Genomic DNA, 22,717 nt, shown 5'->3' on the forward strand with positions numbered 1-22,717 from the left:
CAGACAGATGTTTGCTCCAGATCCCTAAATGGCCCCCTCAAGGATTGAACTCACAACCCTGGGTTCAGCAGGCCAATGCTCAAACCACCAAGCTATCCCTCCCCACACACAGGGAAAGCAGAGCAGAGTGCAGGGGCTGGCGGGGGCCAGTGCATCTGGGGTGCAGAGCGGGGTCCCCGGGGTGTGGAGGAAAGCTCGGATTCCAGCACTGTGACCTTCCACATAGCAGTGTCTCTCCCAGAGCTGTGAGCTTTCCTGTGGTAGTGCACTCTCCCAGCGCTGTGAGCTTCCTCACAGCAGTGCCCTGGGACTAGCCCCTGGAGCCAAGTGGCCAGTGTGAGCGCAGCCATTGGCTCTGGAGTTGGGCCCACTGGACACCTCTGACACGTGGCTGCTCGTCCTTGGAGTGACGCTGGAGAGGGAGCCGGAGCGATAGCTCAGACCATGGCCAAGTCCCCCCAGGGGGATCCCCAGCGCCCCACTTACCTCCAGCTCATCCTGCAGGCTGGTGCTCTCCCCCAGGGAGGAGGCCACCATGGCCGACGTGATGGGGAAGTTGCAGGGGAGCTCCGTGCAGCGCTGGATCACCACTGGGTGGACCCCGTTCAGGAACTGGTACCTGAAGAACGTGTCCTCTCGCCAGTGCGCCCGCACGTACTCTGGGGGGACACAGGCAGGGCAGCTGCGGGGTTAGCGCACTGGGCCGGGACTCAGGGGAGCCGGGTTTGAGTCCTGCCCCAGGCACCTGAGGCAGCTTACGGTGTCTCTTGGAGCCACAGCCTCCCCCTGCTGGATAACGTGGCTAACGGTCCAGCATGACGACGGCTCAATCTCAGTGGGGGTCTGGGCAGCACTGGGACAAGGGGGTCCCTGATTGGGGGGGGTGTCTGGGCAGTGCCTGGCACAAGGGGATCCTGGAGCACGCTGGGCAGGCCTGGCACAAGCAGTGTTGGGCTGTCTAGGTGCTTGGATCACACCCATCCCAATCACCCTACTCTGTGCGTGGGGGCTTCCGTGGGCCTAGGCAAGCAGGGCTCGGAGTGGGCGGGGGGGGGGTCACCCACCTGTGATTGGGGTTTTGTTGAAGTAGAAAACCTTGTTGATGTCGTCCAGCTTCGCCCAGGAATTGGTGCAGTTCAGGAAACCCTTCAGCTGCAGCTCCACCTTCCTGGGCGGGCAGAGAGTTGAGAGCCTCTGGGGGGGCTTGGGATGGAGATAGCCCTTTCTCCCCATGAGAATAACAAATAGGGCCCCCCGTTTCTCCTCCCCAGAGATGCACTGGTGGCAAAGTGGAGCCACACTCAGGGCAGCTGCCCCCTGTCAGAGCGATGGGCTCAGGCTCTCGGCAGACTCAGGCAGCATCGCTGCATTGGTTACACCTGGGTTTTCAAGCTCTTCTCCCCTACTACAAGGACTAGAGTGAGTAGTATGGGATGAGGGGGTGTATGGGGATGCATAAATAGACAGATGGATTGATGGGTGGGGATGGAGAGAATGACAGCGAGAGAATGGATGTGTATGGGAATAGATAGTTAGGTTATAGAGTAGGGTGAGGGATAAGGGCTAGGGTAAAGAGCAGGGTTGGGGGTTAGTCCCTGGGGCTGGGCCTTGGGGGCTGGGGTGCACACACACACATCCCTCCCACACCACAGGAAGGTGGATGTCTTGCTGAAGGGTCAGAGTTAAGGTTACAGAAAGGCGCTAGGCTACACAGTCGGGTTAAAGCTAGGGAAGGACTATAGGGCATAGGCAGAGTGAAAGAAAAAGTATGGGATATGGGTTAGGGTAGGATTAGGGAAAGGAGATAGTACAGGGTTAGGGTTACGGCTAGGGTTTGGGTTTAGTCTCTGGGAATGACCTGGGCTGTGGGGGCCGGAAGTCACACATTGACCCCATGCTCGAGGAAGGGGGAGGTCTTGATGAAGGGTTAGGGTTACTGTGTAGGGTTAGTGTACAGAGTTAGGGTTAGTGTATAGGGTTATGAATAATGTACAGGCTTAGGGTTACTATATTGTGTTTTGTATAGGGATATGGTTAGTGTAGGGTTATGTATAGGGGTATGGCTGGTGTATAGGGTTGGGGTTAGTTTCTAAGGGCAGGCCTGGGGCAGGTGCTGAGAACAGGTCTGGGCCGTGGGGAAGCAGCACTCACGCGCGCACCCCATGCAGCAGGACGTTGGTGCTCTTGGTGAAGGAGTACATGCTGTTACAGTCCAGTTCACTAATGTTGTCCACATCCAGGCACTGAGGCAGTCCAGGGGCGAACTCCTTCCAACTGGGCAGGGAGAGACCACTGAGAACGTTAGCCCTGGCCTGCCGCTGCCCTGACATTCCCTCAGCCGCAGTCCCGGGCCAACCTGTCCTGCAGTTCCTACCGCCCCCTCCATCCCCAGGACCCCGCACAGCCCTGAGCCCCGGGGAGCTCCCCCAACCCCCACCGGGCTCTCACTCACCCATAGCACTTGCGTCGGTGCTTCAGCTCAGCCTGCCGCTGCTCCAGCAGCAACGGGGAATCGGCATCTTTACGAACCGTCTGGCCTGGGCAAAAGAGAGAATGTGAGAGAGAGAGATGGGGTCTGTGGGGATGGATGGATAGATAGATAGATAAGCCAACTGACCGAGGGGGGGGGTATACAGGAATGGATAGAGAGAGGGGTGGAAGGGGATGGATAGAGAGAGGGGTGTGGATGGGGATGGATGGATAGAGGGGTGCAGATGGGGATATGATGTTCGTCCATCATTATCGATGAAGACCTCAACAACTCATTCTTTCGATGACGGGGCTCTGTGCATCCGGAGATGACTGATCTGTCCGATTCAGGCGTGGAACGTCCTGTCACACATCGGACAGACATATAATGGCACTCTCGATGGTGTACGAGCAGCTCTGGACTTGCGCAGCTCACGCTTTTTTTCAGCCTCAGCAATACGCCTCGCCTCAGAGGTATTACTGCCTGTGTGAATGAGGCTGTGCCATGCTGGACGGTTCAGTGTGAAGGTTTCCCATGTGGCGGTGTTGATCTCAAAGTGATGGACGGTTCTGAGTACGGAGCGTGGGGAGCTGGCTGGTGCATGACCTCAGTGTTCTTGATGTTAATGGTGAGACCGAAGTTGTTGCATGCAGTTGAAAACTTGTCCATACTGGCTTGCATTTCTGGCCCTGTACTAGCATTCAGAGCACAATCATCGGCAAAGAGAAAGTCTCGAGGTACAGTTTCCTTCACCTTGGTGATGGCACGCAGTCGCCTCAGATTAAATAGTTTCCCGTCAGTTCTATACTTCAGGCCTACTCCTGCAGTGCAGTGTTAAAAGGCATCAGTCAAAGTGGCAGAGAATATCATGCTGAACAAAGTGGGTGCTAAAACATACCCTTGCTTGACGCCGTTGGTGACTGGGAAGGCCTCAGATGTTTCACCGTCATCCAGGACACGAGCCATCATACCTTGATGAAATTGAAGTACCATTCGTATAAATCTGTCTGGACAGCCAGATTTCGACATGATCCTCCATAGGCCCTGGCGACTGACAGAGTCAAATGCTTTCGTGAGGTCCACAAAAGTTGTGTAGAGTTCACGATTCTGCTCTTGACACTTCTCCTGTAGCTGACGCACAGCGAAGATCATGTCAATAGTCCCACGTCCCTTGCGGAAGCCACACTGTGATTCTGGCAGTAAGCCCTTCTCCAGGTGAGTGATTGATCAGTTCAATAGAACCCGTGCAAGAACTTGCCCCGCTGTAGAAAGCCGCGAGATTCCACGGTGATTGTCGCATACCTGGCGATTGCCCTTCCTCTTATAGAGATGCAAGATGGACGTGTCTCTAAATTCTTGTGGAATGGTTCCCTGCTTCCAGAAGGACTGAAACAGCTTGGGCTGGGTCTACACTACCCGTCTGAATCGGCGGGTAGAAATCAACCTCTCGGGGATCGGGACGTGACAATCGATCCCCGAATCGACACTCTTACTCCACCAGCGGAGGTGGGAGTAAGCGCCGTCGACGGGAAGCCGCGGAGGTCGATTTTGCCGTCGTCCTCACAGCGGGGTAAGTCAGCTGCGATACGTCGAATTCAGCTACACTATTCACATAGCTGAATTTGCGTATCTTAAATCGACCCCCCCCCCCGTAGTGTAGATGTAGCCTCAGTGAGTTTCCGTAGCAGCACGGGTCCACCAACTTTGTACACCTCTGCTGGTATGGCATCTGACCCTGGGGCTTTGCCACTTGACAGTTGATTGATAGCTTTCTTCACTTCATCCTCTTCTGGTGAAGCATCCATGGAGTCATTGACTGCAACTTGGGGCATCTTGTCAATGGCCTCATCATTGATGACTGAGGGGCAATTGAGAATTGCTTCAAAGTGTTCAGCCCATCTCTGGAGAATCTGCATCTATTCTGTAAGGAGCACAGTACCATCTGGGAGCTTTCCCCTCCTGAACTCTGAAGACTGTGGACTATAGAGTGTGTTAAGGGCTTCATAAAACTGCTTATAGTCGTTGCTTATGTGGACAGCCTGTATTTCATCTGCTTTGGTGCTCAGCCACAAGTCCCGCATTTTGCGCAGTCGGTTCTGTACTGTTCTGCGAGCGTTGATAAAGGCGGTCTTCTTTGCGCTGAGGATGGATCGTTTTGATATGCACGATGCAGGCGGTGCTTCTCAGCAAGTAAGGCCTGGATTTCTGCATCATTTTCATCAAACCAGTCTTGCTGCCTGCATGTGGAGGGCCCCAATACCTTCCATGCAGCTGTATGGACAGTGTTGCAGAATCGCTCCCAGTCTTTCTCAGCGTCATTCTCAATATGAAGATCAGCAGGCTCATTCTCTAGGTCTTCCGCTAGATGGATAGAGGGGTGTACTCAGGGTTGGATAGTCAGAGGGTGTGTGTATGGGAATGGATACCTAGAGGGGGTGTATGGGGATGGATGGATAGCTAGAGGGGTGTGGAAGGGGATGGATAGATAAAGGGGTGTGTACAGGGATGGATACACAGATCAGGTGTCTATGGATCGATGGATAGATAGAGGGCTGTGGAAGGGGATGGACACAGAGGTGGTGTTCGGGATGGAGAGATAGATGTAGGGGTGTGTGCGGGGATGGATAGATCGAGAGGTGGATGGGGTTGGTTAGACTGAAGAATGTGTACAGGAATGGATAGATTGAGTGGGTGTATGGAGATGAACAGAGGGAGGATTCAGGATGGATAGATAGCGGGGGTGTACAGGGATGGATAGATAGGGGTGTGTGTACAGGGTTGGATAGATAAAAGGGCTGTAGGGAGATGGGGAGGGGTTTTTCGGGATGGATAGATAGTGGGGGGTGTACAGGGTTGGATAGACAGAGGGGGTTTATGGGGATGGATAGACAGGGGTGTGGACGGGGATGGGTAGACAGAGGGGAGTATAAGGGCGTGGATATATAGAGTGGAGGCTGGGGATGGATCGGTAAAGTGCTGTGGATGGGATAGATAGAGGGGTGGATGCGGTTGGATAGACAGGGTGTATATGGGGATGGATATACGGGGGGGTGTACACGGATGAATAGATAGAGGGGGTGAACAAGGATGGATCGATACAGGGGTTGTACGGGAATGGATAGACAGAAGGGATGTATGGTGATGGATAGGTAGAGGGATGTTGACGTGGATAGCTAGACAGAGGGGTGGGATGTCTCAGTGGTTTGAGCATTGGCCTGCTAAACTCAGGGTTGTGAGTTCAATCCTTGAGGGGGCCACTTAGGGATTTGGGGCAAAATCAGTATCTGGTCCTGCTATTGAAGGCAGGGGGCTGGACTTGATGACCTTTCAGGGTCCCTTCCACTTCTAGGAGATAGGATATCTCCATTTATTATTATTATATAGAGGGTGTGCATGGGAATAGATAGGTAGAATGGTGTGCACGCGGATGGCTAGACAGAGGGGGGTGTACAGGGATGGATTGATGCAGGAGGTGTACAGGGATGGATAGAGTGGTGTGGACGGGGTTGGATATATGGAGGGGATGTGGGGGTTGGATATATGGAGGGGATGTGGGGGTTGGATATATGGAGGGGGTGTTGGGGATATATTGATAGAGGGGTGCGTAGAGAGATGCATATACAGAGGGGTGTGTATGGGGATGGATAGATAGAGGGATGGACGTGGATGGATTGATAGAGGGGTGTGGACGGGGATGGGTAGACAGAGGAGGTGTATGGATATGGAGAGGTACAGGGGTGTGGACGGGGATGGATGGATAGAGGGGGGTGTACGGGGATAGATAGAGCGGGTGTATAGGGATGGATACAGAGGGGTGTGAACAGGGATGGATAGATGTAGGGGTGTGTATGGGGATGGATGGATAAAGGAGGTGTATGGGGATGGACAGATAGAGGGATGTCTATGGGTATAACTATCTACGACCCCCAAGCGGCACCAGCCTAATCCCCATGCACCTTCCCCAAGCCCACAGCCCCCTACCTTTGCCCTCCCGCAGCTCCAGGGTGCAGTAGCCCTTGACCCACTGGTAGCAGGGGAAACGATAGCTCTGGCCATGGGGGGAGATGACCTCCACGAAGCTGCAGTACCAGTTGTCGGTGGGGTAGAAGGAGTAGGGCTCCTTGTGGAGTCGCACCAGGACAATGTCCCCCAGCCAGCGCCGGCTGCACAGCTTGAACTCCTCCACCTGCAATGGGTGGGGGTTGGGGGACCGGAGCGTGAGGATGTGACTCAGGGATTAATCCAGCAACTCAGGGGTGAACCGTCAACATCTGTCCCCCCCCCAATAAAATACTTGTTGGCGTCCTGTGACCCCATTGTGTGGAAGTCTCCAAGGAAACATAGGTCAACCAGGTCAATGTTTCAACTACTGTTCTACTCAGCACCTGCCTTTCATTAGCCTGGAGGTAGAGGCCAAGATTTACTGGTTTGGCTAGAGCTTGAGGTACCTCAGCATAGCCTAGCAGTGTATAGGAGAAGGGCACAATCCCTTTAAAGCCTTTGTGAGCCCTCAAGTGGTGCCCACCATGTTTTAGAAGCTGCCAGAAACCGGTCAGAGCAGCCCTGTGCATCTAATCTTGGCCTCAGTTAAAGCAGAGGCTGATATCCTGCCCCCTGGCCATCTAAGCCCTCTACCGTGGGCCCAGCCCACCCCATCCATGCCTTGTGGTTTAATGAGAGGTGCACCCAATGTGACGTTGCACTCCATATGTTTTATAAAAATATGTTTATAAGTGTGACTATGATGCAACTGGAATATGCTTTATGCAAAAGGTCTCTTGTAAGGTATCATTACAAAGCTTATAATCTACTGAGTGTGGTCATCACATTCATACAAATAGATCATTCTTGTATCTGAAACTAGGAATATGAAATATAACACTGAGGGCCTATTGTAGTTATGCAAAGTGTGGGTCATTAATGGTGGTTTGGAATCTTGATGGCTCCCATTAAGCAGGACAATTGGTTGTAAATGGCTCTGTTTACCCGTAAGCCTTCCTGTATACGTGTATGCCAGCAAGTCTGACAGTGGCATGTGATCATGTCACCTGAACTGGAATCTATGCGTACGTCTACACTTACCGGAGGGTCCGGTGGCAGGCAATCGATGTTCTGGGATCGATTTATCACGTCTGGTTTAGACACGATGGATCGATCCCGGAAGTGCTCGCCGTCGACGCCGGTACTCCAGCTTGGAGAGAGGAGTACGCGGCATCGACGGGGGAGCCTCTGCGCCGCGTCTGGACCCACGGTAAGTTCGGACTAAGGTACTTCGAATTCAGCTACGTTATTAACGTAGCTGAATTTGCGTACCTTAGTCCGAAGTGGGGGGTTAGTGGGGACAAGGCCTAAATTAAACCTGGTGCTTTTCCATTTAGAAGGAGGGGTGGAGACCCAGAGAGAAAGGATTCCCACCTTGGGCCAAAGCTATAAAAGGGGGGGGGGGAAGAACAAGAGGGGAAATCCTCAAATTACCCCCTGAGGTGGAACTAACAAGGGATTGGGCCCAGACTAGGAATGGTCTAGTCTGTGAAAGAAGCTGATTGGAACATCTCTGAGGGTGAGATTTACCTGTATTCAGTTTCTTAATGTATTAGGCTTAGACTTGCGTGTTTTGTTTTATTTTGCTTGGTAACTACTTTGTTCTGTCTGTCATTATTTGGAACCACTTAAATCCTCCTTTTTATACTTAATAAAATCACTTTTGTTTATTAACTAACCCAGAGGAAGTGATTAATACCTGGGAGAGCAAACAGCTGTGCATCTCTCTCTATCAGTGTTATAGAGGGCGGACAATTTATGAGTTTACCCTGCGTAAGCTTTATACAGAGTAAAACGGATTTATTTGGGGTTTGGATCCCATTGGGAGCTGGGTGTCTGGGTGCTGGAGACAGGAGCACTTGCTGAGCTGTTTTCAGTTAAGTCTGCAGCTTTGGGGGACGTGGGTCAGACCTGGGTCTGTGTTTGCCCCAGGCTAGCATGTCTGGCTCAACAAGGCAGGGTTCTGGAGTCCCAAGCTGGCAGGGAAAACGGGCTCAGAGGTAATTTCAGCACGTCAGGTGACAGTCCCAAGGGGGTTTCTGTGACCAAACCCTTCACACCCCACTCCCCAGGGCCTCGCCAGGTCCCCAGTCTTGAACCCCGGCCTTCCAGGTCCTCGGGCACCCTCCTGAGTCACTGCCCCTCCTTGAACCTGTAGCCGAGGGGCTGGGCTGGCCACGCTGTCTGTGGGTACTCGGACTATATAAAGACCCCAAGAGCTAGAAGATCTGGCTGAGTGACAGACTGATCCCTGTTGCCTCGCCCTGCCCCATGGCTTCACCCAGCTCTGCCCCACAGCCTCACCTGATCTGCACCCAACCCGCTGACCCAGCCCCATGCACCAGATCTTCCGGCCCTCCATGAAAACTCAAAGCATTGCCCCGAATGTCTGATTCTGATCGACCTCCCAGCTATCCAACCCCTTGAGTCTTGCTCTAGAACCCCACCCCCCAGCCCGCCCTATCCCCTGGGCATTACGGTCCCTGTGAACTGTTCCCCAGTGATCTCCAGTCCCTGGCGCTGGCTACTCACCAAAACACCAGGCCTGCCATCCCAAAGGGGCAGCAGCTTGGGACTGGCACAGCACTTAATGCCACTGCAGTGAGATCTAGTGCTAGCGAAAAGGAGACTGAGTTCGTTTTCCGAGTAGATGCAGATTGTGAGTCCGGGTTTTGGCCTCCAGGGCCTACCATGAAACATATCAACGCGAGTTTGGCAGCTTCTCTTCTGTCTCTTTAGACACCAGGCTGTGACTCCACAAAGGAATACAGCAACTTCTGCACTTGGATGGGACCAATGGGCCCATCTAGCCCGGTATCCCATCTCCCACCGCGTTGCGGAAAGCCTCTCAGTTTGAGTAAGAAAACCCATGGAGAAACATTTTGTAATAACCTTCCATGAGTGAGGCATCTCCTTCGCTCAAGGCACTTGGGACCTGGCTGGGGACCAGGAACGGCAGGGAAGACAACCCTTGTTTATTGCAGCAGGTGGAAATCTGGATGATATTATAATGACTTTGGGTTAGGGTTAGCGTTATTTAATGCCTCTGCTCAACCCTGCTAAACTCTTCCAATCAGTAGCAGTGAATCCTGGAGTGAATGTAAAGCCCTTTAATCTGATTACGTTTTCGCTGCTTTTGTTGAATGTCCCATTATTTATTTATCTATTATTATTATTATTAATATAAGAAGAGGTCACATTTTCAAGATTTTTTTTCTGCCCTGCAAATGGAAGAAATGGAGTTTCTTAAAAAAAATAATAAAAACCTAGATTCTCACAGATTCACATGACTCCAGGTGCTTGGGGCTTTAAGATATATCCCAAAGATCACATGATGCGCAAAAAAGTCAGGTGAGTTAGCAGTGCTGTAGAAATGCCAGCGCTGTTAACTATTTCAGTACTATCCGCAAGTGTTCATACGCCATCAGTGTATAGGTTTGTTTGTCAGCCTGAGATAGAATTTGGGGTGTGACTTTTTGATACGCTTATATCTTATACTAATATGTGTAAACAAAAGACAAAGACTAGGGGCATGCACGGCAGGTATATGTGGGCCTGCTAAGGAGGCGGAGCGGGGAATAGGGAAGGGGGACACAGGCCGGGCTCTGCAGCGTCGGGGCTGGGAAGAGGAACACGGGGGAACAGACTCTGCCGGTGTGTAGAGCTCTGGATATGCTTGCTTGAGACTAACCCCAATAAACATCTCATTGCCTGCACTTCGGCCTGCTGCCCGCCTGCTTTCTGTCCGTGTGACAAGAACCGGGGACAGGGTGAAGAGTTGGCATGCACATCTACATGCTCCCGTCGGAACTAGGGTGCACGAATGGATCTGTGGAACTCATTGCTTTTGCAATCGAACCAGCGCACACTACCCGATTCCATACCAAGTGCTCAAGCCGGTGTGGACAATACCCCGTTTGCCTGTGAATATCCCATGGACTCATAATACGGACAACAGCACATGGTACCTGCAGGAGCAGCTCGCTGCCACTGCCAACAACCGGACAGATTTAAAACATACACTCCAGAATGGTGTTAAAAGACCTTGACCCTGTCAGAGGAGGAGGAGCAGTTCTGGTGGTGGCCTGGATGTTGGACTATATTACAATGATCAGGGGTCCCGATGTTACTGTGGATTATTATGGCTATTGGCCTGTTGTTAAGTATGCTAATTTTGCAATATCTACTGTGGTGGTGAAGGGGGGCACAGACCCACAAGGTACAACCACTAATTGTCATGGAAGAGCCCTCCACCACAGTGTGACAGATAACCCAGACCCAACCTCTCGGGCACACCATTATGGGGCTTCTGACACACTCATTGGAATATGGATGTCCGTACGAGGGAAGGTGCAGAGCAAAGGGGGCAGTGGGGCAAATGGAGCATTAACACATTCCACCTTGATCCCTGGCCCTATCAGGAAATGTCACCATATGTCCTAGGCTTTTCCCGGGATACCTGGGGCAGTGGATCCCAGAAGAAAATAAAAAGAAGGGGCTGGAGTGTTAGGATATAGGCTTGTTTGTCAGCCTGAAATAGAATTTTGGGTGTGATCCTTATATTGATATGTGGGAAGGAAAGACAAAGCTGTGTGTTACATCTCCCACAGCCAGATGGGGTGGTAAGAGGTGGAACTAAAATGTTACAGGGCGTGCTGGGAGTGTAATCTACGAGCATACACTGGGAGGCTGCCTGGCTCCTCTTTCCAGCCAAGATCAAGCAACCAGTTAGGAGGGAGGAATGGGATTTGGGGGGGGCGGGGTGTAGGAGCAGGATTTTATAACTACTATGAGAATTAATGTATGATTTGATTTCATCCTGCCAGCCACCCTTTTTGAATAGCAGAAAGGAATGACCCTCTGGGACTATGGGATTCTGTTTCCCATATGCATTACAAATTGGGCCCTTTTAGTTCTGTGTTTTAATTTTAGTTAGTAAGAGACAGGATCCTGTATTGTGTCTACGTTAAGTAGATTAGAGGAACGTTGAAGGCCTGGGTCTCAATGTGAATCGTTTCGGTTATAAAACTTAGCAAGGTTTAATTTACAATGTCTTTTTGCTCGATATAAAATACTGCTGTTTGTATTCTCAAAGGTCTGTGTAAAAGACTGTTTGTGTGAATGAGGAATGCATGCATCAGGAAAAGATAAGGTGTGACGGATGGTCAAGAAAGGAGCAATGAAGACACTCAGGGCCGGCTTTAGCAAGAGCGGGGCCCGATTCCTGGGGGCGGGGCTTGCTGCGAGCCGAGCCGCCGGGGGGAGGGGCCGGGGGGGCCCCGAGCCGCGCCGCGCCGCCGGGGGGAGGGGCCGGGGGGGCCCCGAGCCGAGCCGCGCTGCCGGGGGGGGGCCCCGAGCCGCGCCGCGCCGCCGGGGGGGGGCCCCGAGCCGAGCCGCGGGGGGGCCGGGGGGGACCCGAGCCGCAGGGGGCCCCGAGCCGAGCCGCCAGGGGGCCGGGGGGCCGGGGGGGCCCCGAGCCGAGCCGCGCCGCAGGGGGGCCGGGGGGGCCCCGAGCCCAGCCGCGCCGCGCCGCCGGAGGGGCCCCGAGCCCAGCCGCGCCGCGCCGCAGGGGGCCCCGAGCCGCGCCGCGCCGCGCCGCAGGGGGCCCCGAGCCGAGCCGCGCCGCCGGGGGGGCCCCGAGCCCAGCCGCGCCGCAGGGGGGCCGGGGGGGCCCCGAGCCGAGCCGCAGGGGACCCGAGCCGCGCCGCAGGGGGGCCCCGAGCCCAGCCGCGCCGCGCCGCCGGAGGGGCCCCGAGCCCAGCCGCGCCGCAGGGGGGCCGGGGGGGCCCCGAGCCCAGCCGCGGCGCGCCACCGGAGGGGCCCCGAGCCCAGCCGCGCCGCAGGGGGGCCGGGGGGGCCCCGAGCCCAGCCGCGCCGCGCCGCAGGGGGCCCCGAGCCCAGCCGCGCCGCCGGGGGGGCCCCAAGCCGAGCCGCGCCGCAGGGGGAGGATGGGGGGGACCGAGCCGCGGGGACCGGGCCGGAGCCGGGCCACGGGGGCCGTGCTGGGGCCTGCGGGAACGGGCCGCGCCTCCCCGGAGCCCTTCTCCCACCCCCACCCCAGCTTACCTCATGCTGCCGGCCGGCCCGCCCCTGCTGCTTAGTCTCAGACTTCCCGCGAATCTCTGATTCGCGGGATCAGGGGAGGGGGCGGGGCGTGCAGGGCAGGGGAGGAGGGGGAAGTGGGCAGGGTGAACAGCTGCAGCGCGGGGCCCTCTTGGCGCGGGGCCCAATTCAGCCGAATCGGCTGAATCGGCCTAAAGCCGGCCCTGAAGACACTCATCGAGACTTATTGATGCCAGAGAACCATCACGGTGCATCCATGATTGAGGAAGGGCAGATTGATGACCCTGAGGTGGAGGCTGGAACCCCTAAAGACAATTGATTAAATCCAATCCGGGATGACCCTCTCAGAGGTGTTTTGGAAGGTTTACATCAAAAGATAACACCAGTTAAGGTAGGGTTACCATTCGTCCGGATTTACCCGGACATGTCCTCCTTTTTGTGCTAAAAATAGTGTCCGGGGGGGAATTTGTAAATCACTCAAAATGTCCGGGATTTCCCCCCCCAGGCAGAGCAAGGCGCGGCTGGGAGGGCTGCAGGAAAGTCAGCCGCTTGCATGGGGCTCTGGCAGACAGAGCCCTTCCCCCTGCAGCTTGCCAGGCTGGAGTCCGGAGCAGCTGTAGAGCTCCTCCTCCCTCCCTCCCTCCCTGCATTCTGAGCCGGCAGCTCCTCCTCCCCTGCAGCCCAGCGCCCCGCTCCGGCAGCACTGTGCAGGGGCAGGGACCGGGTTGTGTGTTGCGCTGGGGAGCGCAGCCACGTGTCCGGCTCGCACAGAGCCCAACACCATGTTTTGAGCAGCAGGGTAAGGGGGGCAGGATAAAGGGCAGGGAGGTTCTGGAGGGGGCAGTCAAGAGACGGGGGGTCGGGAGTTCAGGGGGGGGCTTTTTGGGGGGAGTGGAGAAAGTTTTGGGCAATCAGGGTACAGGTAGGGGGTAGGGTCCTGGGGGGCAGTTGGGGGGGTCTTAGGAGGGGGCAGTTAGGGGACAAGGAACAGGGAGTCTTAGCCCAACCGCTACCTCCTCGTGGTGAGAGTCGGTAACTGGCTTGGATAGCCAGGCGGATTGCGGAGGACGAACCCACATCCCAAATTCAGTGGGGTGTGGGACGGGGTTGGGCAGCCCCATATGGTGCCACATGGATGCCCCCCAGGTACGGGTTAGTTTCCCCCAGGTACGGGTTAGTTTCCCCCTGAGAAGGGTAAATCTTTTAGCTATGGAAAAAAGTAATTTATATTTTTATACCGGATTGGCGCTGGACCGGGTTAATAACGCCCCCGCTGTTGGCTTTGATGCCCCGGCTGACAGTGTTAAATATATTAGGGGTGTGATCAGGGTCGCTGGACCAATGGATAAAATGGTGTGGACTATAATGAAGTCTCATGAGAATGAGAGTGAGAATCAAGTCCTCCCAGTGGAGCATGGAGAGGAGGTAGAGGAGAATGTTTGTGATGATCAGGGTGAGGAGATTTTATCTATCTTACCGATGGTTTTTACAAGGGACACTTTTAATGATTTAACTATGGACAGTTTTAATCCAGATTTTAAGTATTTAAGTACATTTGATGATCCATATGTTAGGGAATCAAGTACTGATTTTAATAGGGATCGTAATAAGGATCTTAACAGTATTGGTAGTAATATAAATATATTAGAAAGTAGTTCGTGGAAGGATGGGGTTTTTTATTTAGAGTATCCCGTTGATAGTTTTAATTGTCCAATATGTCCCCAGATATTACCAACATTTGGTAAATGGGCCAAACACATTAATGTGGTTCATAAAAGTAAAGCCATACGAGTTGTATGTAGTAAATGTGGAAAATCTTCTCAATATCATAATATAGCTTGCCACTACCCCAAGTGCATACCCAAGAAGGCGGATACCCCAATGAAGAGCCATACGTGCTCGGTCTGTGGGCTTGGTTTTCATACTAGATCTGGATTGAGCCAACACTGTAGAGACAGACACCCTGCTGTGAGGAATGAGCAAAGAAAAGAAGATATGGCTGCTAAAAGTAAGATCAAAGAGGGATCGACTAGATCTCGTATATGGACTAAAGATGAGGTAGCGCAGCTTATACAGTTGGAAAGGAAATATATTGGGAAAAGGAATATAAATAAATGTATTGAGAGCGAGATGAGGACCAAAACGAATAAACAAATATCAGATAAAAGACGAGAATTAGCAAAGAAGAAGTTAGTGGTAACAGGAGATAGGGAGGAAGTGACTGAGGTAGAGGACATTAGAGTAAATATATTAGAAATTCCGCCCCCAAGAGAGAGGATTTTCCCACTAAAAGGACATCCAGAAGTGGATTTAGTGGAGAAAATATGTAAACGGGGAAAACAAAGTAGGGAGGGAAGAGAAATAATAAATAGTTTAGGGGAAATTGAAGGATTATTAAAGGAGGATCTAACAAAAGCTCTCGGATGGGCAATGTTGGAAAAATTATGTTATTCATTAGTAGAGGGACAGGACCCTAGAAATGAAAGTCAAATAGAGTTGAGGAATAAAGGAAAAGGGAAGATTAGAAAGGAGGGGAGAAGGAAGCAATTTAATGCAATTAGGAGATATGCTACAAAGAAAGCTAAGTATAAATTCTATCAACAATTATTTGATAAGGATAGAAGAAGATTGACTCGCATTATAATGGGAGAGCCAGATAAGGCTAAGTGTGCTATCCCTATGAAAGAAATTGAGGAATACTATGTAAATATTTTGGGAACAATTGGACATGGTAATATGATAGGGTGGCCATCATGCACAGAGAATGCGGATAATGATATATTAATGAGCCCGATCTCTGTGGATGAGATTAGAATAGCTTTAACAGAAATAAGAAAAGATAGTGCTCCTGGCCCAGATAAAGTAAAAGTGAGCAATTTGTGGGATATTTTTAATTTAGACTCCTTAATACTTACAAAAATTTTTAATATATGGTTTCTAAATAGACAGGTACCAGATGAATTTAAGAAAAATAGAACGATTTTAATACCAAAGACACAAGATGAGGAGGAAATGAAGAAGTTAACATCTTGGAGACCATTGACAATTGGGTCAGTTTGGATTAGAATCTATACCAAAATATTAGCAAAAAGACTGGTGGAAACAGTTAAGATATGTAGTAGACAAAAAGGGTTTATATCCGCCCCTGGGTGTGAGGAAAATATTGCTATATTAGATAATTTGATTAAAGGGGCTAAACGAAATGGGAATGAAATTGCAATAGTGTACGTAGATCTGGCTAAAGCATTTGATTCTGTGGGACACGGACATATAATAGCCGGGTTGAGAAGATTTGGTATAGATGAACATTTTATAGATATTATTAGGGACCTTTATGATAATTGCACAACTAGGGTATGGGTGGGTGATGAAGCTACTGAGTCTATTTTAATTAGGAGGGGGGTCAAGCAGGGTGACCCGTTGTCCCCAATTTTGTTTAATATTGCTATGGATCCCCTTTTAACTAGATTAGAAGTAGAAGGAAGTGGTTTTTATGTTAAGGGTAATAGTGTCACATCATTGGCTTTTGCCGATGATGTGGTAATTTTAAGTAGCTCATATAAAGGAATGATCAAAAATTTGGGTATCTTAGAGGAGTTTTGTAAAAATACTAATCTCTCTGTTAATGTGAAGAAAACGAAAGGCTTTCATATTTTAACTAAACATAAAACCTATGTAGTTAATCCTAAGGATAATTGGCAGATAGGGTCAGAGAAGATTGAATATGTTCAACCAGGGGATTTTGAAAAATATTTAGGGGCTAGAATAGATCCCTGGATAGGTGTAGGGGGACCGGTACTTAAAGAAAAATTGAAAGATTGGAGTGAGAATTTAATTAAGGCCCCATTAAAACCGGCCCAGAAAATATTAATTTTACAGACATACATCTTACCGAAGCTATTTTATAATCTTCTTTTAATAGAACCCCCTTTTAATCTTTTAGACGATCTTGATATGTTAGTTAGAAAAATAGTTAAAGAGATTTTACATTTACCTCAGTGTACCACAGATGGGATATTTTATTCTAGAGGTAGGGATGGTGGTTTAGCTCTCACTAAGTTTAGTGTGCAAATCCCAAATATGTTAATTCGTAAATGGAGGAGACATATTGTCTCGAGAGATGATTGGATGGACCTATCTTATCTATATGCAGGAGAAAATCTTGTGGATAAAATATTGTCATTTAGTGCAGTAACATCTCATCCCAAGAAATGGAGGGAAGAGGAATTTTTAAGATGGTCGGAACTGAGATGTCAGGGAATAGGGATAAAATATTTTTAAAATGATTTAATTAGTAATTCGATTTTTAGAAACTCAAGTAAAGTTAAATCGTCAGCGTATATCGCAGCATTGCAGCTTAGGGCAAATATTTATCCTACTAGGGAGACATTAGCAAGAGGAAGAGGAGGTGTGAATGCTCTTTGTAGATGGTGCGGTAAAGTGCGGGAGACTGTTCCCCATATCTCAGGACAATGTTATAAGACTAAGAATGCTAGGATAAAAAGGCATAATAGAGTAGTGTCTGCAGTTGTAGATAAGGTTGGTAAATTAGGGTGGAAGGCAATGATAGAGCCCCATTTGAGAAATAGTAAGGGTGAGTTAAGAAAGCCGGATATTATATTTATAAAAGGAGATACAGCAGTGGTGGTTGATGTTACAGTGCGATGGGAGGATAATGCCGGAAGTTTGGAACAAGCCCACAGTGAGAAGGTGGCTTATTATCTTGAGTTAGAGGAAGAAATTAAAAACTTAACGGGAGGTAAAAATATCCACTTCTTTGGTTTTGTGCTTGGGGCGCGTGGCAAGTGGAGTGAAGGTAATAATGATTTGTTACAATTATTGGGAATGGACAGAAGTAAAAATTTTAAGGAGAGTATATGTAGACTTGTTTTATATTCCACTATTGGTATGATGGCTATATTCAGTGACAGGTAAAGAACCCGGAGTTTCCATTCCGTGTATCTTGCCAAAACTAAATTTTAGCTATTTTGGTTTCCATGCTCTAAATTTTCAAATTTTTAATATTGTTTTGAACATTAACATATTTAGTGTTATTTAATATCTGCCCTTCAATAGAATGGTTTTAATTATATAATAAATACTTATTAATGGATGAAATTCCAATTTAAATTATTAGTTTATTTATTTATTTATTTTAACTACTGGATGTGGATGCGGACTGGCCGCGTATAGTAACCAGGAAAGGGCAGGTAGTCACGCCTGTACATAAATAGGGGGTGGGGTTCTGGAGGGCAGTTAGGAGCAGGGGTCCCAGGAGGGGGCAGTCAGGGGACAAGGAGCGGGGGGGTGGGGGTTGGGAGTTCTGGGGGGGAGCTGTCAGGGGGCAGGAGTGGGGAGAGGGATCAGAGCAGTCAGGGGACAGGGAGCAGAGGGGTTTAGATGGGTTGGGAGTTCTGGGGGGGGGTTGTCAGGGGGTGGGGAGTGGTTGGATGGGGCGTGGGAGTCCCAGGGGTCTGTCTGGGGGTGGGGGTGTGGATAAGGGTTGGGGCAGTCAGGGGACAAGAGGCAGGGAGGCTTAGGTAGGGGGTGGAGTCCTGGGGGGCAGTTAGGGGCAGGGGTCCCAGGAGGGGGCAGTCAGGGGACAAGGAACGGGGGGAGGGTTGGGGGTTCTGAGGGGGCGGGAAGTGGGAGGGGCAGGGGCGGGGCTAGGTTGGGGCTCCTCCCGTCCTCTTTTTTGCTTGCTGAAATATGGTAACCCTAGTTAAGGAGTAACCGGTCATAAACCGACACAGCAAAATCCATAGACTTCAACAGAGAAAAGGGACTATAAGAACAGGGTGCTTTGCCATGGGACTGTGGGTTCATCTTGCCACTACTCCAGGAGCATCGGATTGAGACCGACAGAGCCCGGCTCCCCTCTGCGACCAATCTGCCTGGCCACTAGATTGATCCAGACTCTGGACTGGTAACTATAGACATCGACTGGCGGGACTGTGTGCATGGTGTGTGTGTGTGTGACTGAAAAGCATATGCTAACAGCTGTATTCTCAATACATGTGGCGTATTGCCTTCTCCCCTATAAAAGATCTCGTGTGCTTTGTTTAAGCATAACAGGGGGAAGGCATACAACACACTAAAAGCCGGAGATGAGCCTGGCCTTGGCCAGGACACAACCTCACTCCTTACCCCTCTGTAGCGGTGCAGGTGGCCCACTCCAGCCGGGGGTGGGGCAGAAGCAGCCAGGGAGGTTGTGGAAACCTGTAGCTAATTAGGGCGAGGCTTGTTAGGAGCCGCACGGGAGGCAGCTGCTGCGGCAGCACAGATATAAGGAGCGGCCCAGCAAAGCAGAAGGGAGTCTCCCCCCGACAAGCCAGGGAGGAGGACGGGCTCCCAGGGATAGCACCGAAGATAGAGCAGTGCTGGGCAGGCTCAGGGGAGCGGAGGGGGAGCTCTGGCCTTTTACCTGCTAGGCTGCAGGCCCCCATTAGAAAGGGCCAAGAAGGGCCAAGAGGAAGTGGCCCAGAACGATATGTAGAGAAGGGGAGAGTAAGGCAGGGAGGCTGCCACTAGAGGATCTCTGGATCGGGACCCAGAGTAGTGGGTGGGCCTGGGTCCCCCCCCCGTGCACTGCACCTGGCCACGGAGGAGCAGGGCCAATACAGACTGCAACTTGCCCCTGCAGAGAGGGGCCAGACTTTGGGTTGTGGTTGGCCCCGAGGCAGGTGCAAGTCACAGGACTGCCGTGACCCCCGGAAGGGGGGTGAGGAAGAAGTAGTGGGCACTGCCGGAGGGCAGCGTCCTGAAGAGAATCCCGCCAAGCAGGGGAGCAACGCGGGTTTGAAACAGCAGAGTAGGGTAGACAATGGGCAGGACACCCGCTGCAGAGGGAACTCCAGAGCTGGAGTGAGCTAATCCCCGGAGCAACCAGCAGGAGGTGCCACAGTGGTGAGTCGTGCTCCATTATACCCTCCCACGGGGTACAAAGGTGCTGGGACCCCACGCCCACGCCCCTCCAAAATGGAACATGACCATAAGCTGCAAGGGGTGGGACCAGGGGTGTGCGCGGCTGGTATATGTGGGGCTGATAAGGAGGAGGTGGGGGAAATGGGGAACAGGGACACAGGCCGGGCTCTGCAGCATCAGAGCTGGGAACAGAACCCTGGGAAATAGACTCTGCCGGCGTGTAGAGCGATGGATGTTTGCTTGGAACTAACCCCAATAAACATCACGTTGCCTGCACTTCCGACTTCTGGTCTTCTGCTTTCTGTCTGCGTGACAAGAACCAGGGGAGGGGGTGAAGGGAAAGCCCCCTAACACGCACCATCCCTCAGCATCCCTCCCAAGTTTGGTTTACAAATCATGAGATTAAAAAAAAGCAGCAACCCGTGTGCTTTGTATTTTTGAGGCATTTCTAAAGCTAGTCTATTTTAGGCACTTATCTGGCACCCATCACTGCTATATGGAGGCATCTTGAATCTTTAACACATTTACCCCCACTGCACTTTTGTGAAGTAGTACAGTGCTGTTATCCCCATTATATAAATGGGGAAACTGAGTCACAGAAAGGCTTTCAGACAGTGGTAGCACAGGGAATAGAACCAGGATCTAGCATAGCCCTGTCAATTACTTTAACCACTGGACCATCCTCCCCACATAGTATAATAAGGGCAGAGAATGGATTTTTCAATTCCGGCAATTCCAACAAAGTTGGCGGGGTGGGATTCACTTCTGGTCAAACCGAAAAAATGAAATTTTTGGCCAATCAAAAAATCAAGGGACATCATTTCAGGTTGAACAAAATATTTCATTCGACCTGAAACAAAATGTTTTGTTTTGATCTCAAGCAATTTTTTAATGTTTTAAACAAAATGAAACATAAAATAAATGCTCATTGCCTAGAAAAATTGAATACTTTCATTTTGAAAATGAGAAGACCGAAACATTCTGATTTTTTTGTTTTGGAACTCAAACAGTTCAGTGGAATCAGTGAAAATTTGTGAAAGGTCGTGCCAAATAGCAATTTTTCACCACAAAAAAAATTACTGTTGAAAATTTGCACCCCTTTCTCCTCTCTAGCATAAGCAGTAACATTCTCACAATAAAAGCTGCCAGTCTCCTGTAATAATCACGTGACTACAGGCACTGGAGATTTAAGAAAAAAACACTAACTATTTGGAGATCTTTTAAGCTGCACTTAATTCAGGTTTTCTACACAACCACAAGGACTAGAAACTTCAATATTTTTTCAAATGAATGCAGAGTCGCCCAGCGTAACCCCATAACTACAGAAGCTCAGGATTGATGATCAAACAGCCCCAAGTCACAAGCATTGGCAACCCCCCACACACTTTCTACTGGGAGATTCTGTCCACAGAGCTTGGCCCGTTCTACTAGTACTCACCGCCCCAGGGTTGAAGATCTTCCCCCAATTGTTGAGGGGCTTCTTGTCGCTTTCCTCATGGGTCCCCACCAGGGTGATGGAGATGGAGCTGAATGTCCCTGCTAGCAGGAAGTTCCCGGTGGTGACACGGACTTTGTAGGTGCCCATCGTAATTTGTGAGGCAGGGAGGAGCGTATCTGGCGGGATCCCTTGTCTGGCTGGCTGTCCTTGCCAGAGATCCGGTGTTATCTCCCAGTTCTGCCCTGCTGCTGGTTTTTATATTGCCCTCATTAAGCAACTGGTGATGTGAGTGGTGATGTGATGTGAGCACTCGGGGTTGGACACAGGCAAAGGGCGGTGAGGCTGACTTGGCTAATTTTCATTTCCAATGAATGCTTAAGGACGCCTCTGCCCGCTGCTCACACAAGGTGATAAAACAAAGTGGTGACAGACCAGGTGTTGGACTGGATAGATAAGTGGTATATTTCTGATATGGGAAATGTAAGAAAGACTGACTCCACCGCAGACTCCAGGATTTGGAGTGACCTAGAAAGAAATATGTCTCTCAGCCAGCTCTCTCAACCTGCTGAGTTTGTGCTAATTGAAACAGGCCTGCCAGTTTGCAAGGTCTGTGCTAATTGTAGAAAAACATCCAGAGACAAAGAGTTTGCTGGTACAACTTTCTTTTCCTGAACTCTGGAATAAGATATGTGAACCCCCCACTCTTCCATGCTTATCTTGTTCGTTTCCTTTAGATATAACAAGTAGGATGAAAAGAGTTATTGAAGTCTGCCATGTCCCACTGATTTTAGAATGGTTCTGTTAAAGAATGGGTAGATGATTAAAATGCAGATGTGACAGGATATATGTTGGAGTGTGAGTGTGATTGTATGTATGTATGTATGTATGATTGAATGAGGAATGAAAGATTAAAGGTTGAGATGCCAACTTAAAAATCAGATTGTCTGGCTGAAGAAAGCAGTGGACGAGATAGGCTGATAACCCTGAGGGCATACTTGCCCCAAGGACAGGAGGGCCGAAGAACAAGATAACAACATGTTGTCATTCCGACATTGCTGTGCCATCTTCGTGATTGACTATCAGCTGAAATGAGAACGGTGATGGATTATCATTTCAAACATGAAAACAACATGATGAAGCAAACCCTATAAACTTGTAGGAGGAGAAATCACTATAAGAACAGATCCTGAAGACTGAGGACTTCGGGTCTGATTCTGCAAACCAACCTCCAGGAGCATCAGATGTGCATCTCACAAGACCCTGCTCCACCCTCATGTCCAGGCCAGTGACTTGGCACGAGCAACTCTGAGGCTGGGAACTATAACAACTTTGCAGAACTTGTGTGTGTGAGTGAATGAGATGTTACAGCTATAACTGATTGCTTTCTCTGATTCTTTCTGTATTCACAATAAACGTGGCATTTTGCCTTATCCCATTTAATAAGTTCCTGCTGGTTTTTATTTTCTTGGTTTAACATTTTGGTGGAGAATTGCGAAAGGGGAATATTGGCATATGTCTTGGCTATTGTGAAAATTGGTGTGCACACCGCCAGCTCTAGAGAGCTTGGCACTTCTATCTTGACAACCAGACAAACTGTGAAGGATATAGGAGTTTGTCCACCCTCTAGGTCTTGAAGGATATATATATAGACAGGGGTAAATCAACCTCCTTGCCTTGAAGGATATGTATAGGCAGGGGTAAATATTATTCAGCTACGATTTCAGAATCCAGACTGTGTCACTCACTGAACCGTGTCAGGGGTGACGGAAAGTTTGAAGTAT

At 50.4% G+C, this 22,717-nt stretch overlaps 1 protein-coding gene across 1 annotated transcript in view; it reads right to left on the minus strand.

Moving 5' to 3' along the window:
• Positions 1–22,167, minus strand: part of LOC103307336 (hydroperoxide isomerase ALOXE3-like) — a 46,777-nt gene extending 24,610 nt beyond the window's left edge. The window contains exons 1-6 of the mRNA XM_065569254.1: positions 20,937–22,167; positions 6,452–6,656; positions 2,453–2,537; positions 2,152–2,274; positions 1,065–1,168; positions 487–659 (exon numbers count right to left, since the gene is read on the minus strand). Of these exons, the coding sequence (XP_065425326.1) occupies positions 487–659; positions 1,065–1,168; positions 2,152–2,274; positions 2,453–2,537; positions 6,452–6,656; positions 20,937–21,083 (837 nt within the window). The 5' untranslated portion in view covers positions 21,084–22,167. The remainder of the gene's footprint in view (positions 1–486; positions 660–1,064; positions 1,169–2,151; positions 2,275–2,452; positions 2,538–6,451; positions 6,657–20,936) is intronic.
• Between the last annotated feature and the right edge of the window lie 550 nt (positions 22,168–22,717).

The sequence above is a fragment of the Chrysemys picta genome, chromosome 16, assembly GCF_011386835.1.
Source record: "Chrysemys picta bellii isolate R12L10 chromosome 16, ASM1138683v2, whole genome shotgun sequence".
NCBI lineage: Eukaryota > Metazoa > Chordata > Testudines > Emydidae > Chrysemys > Chrysemys picta.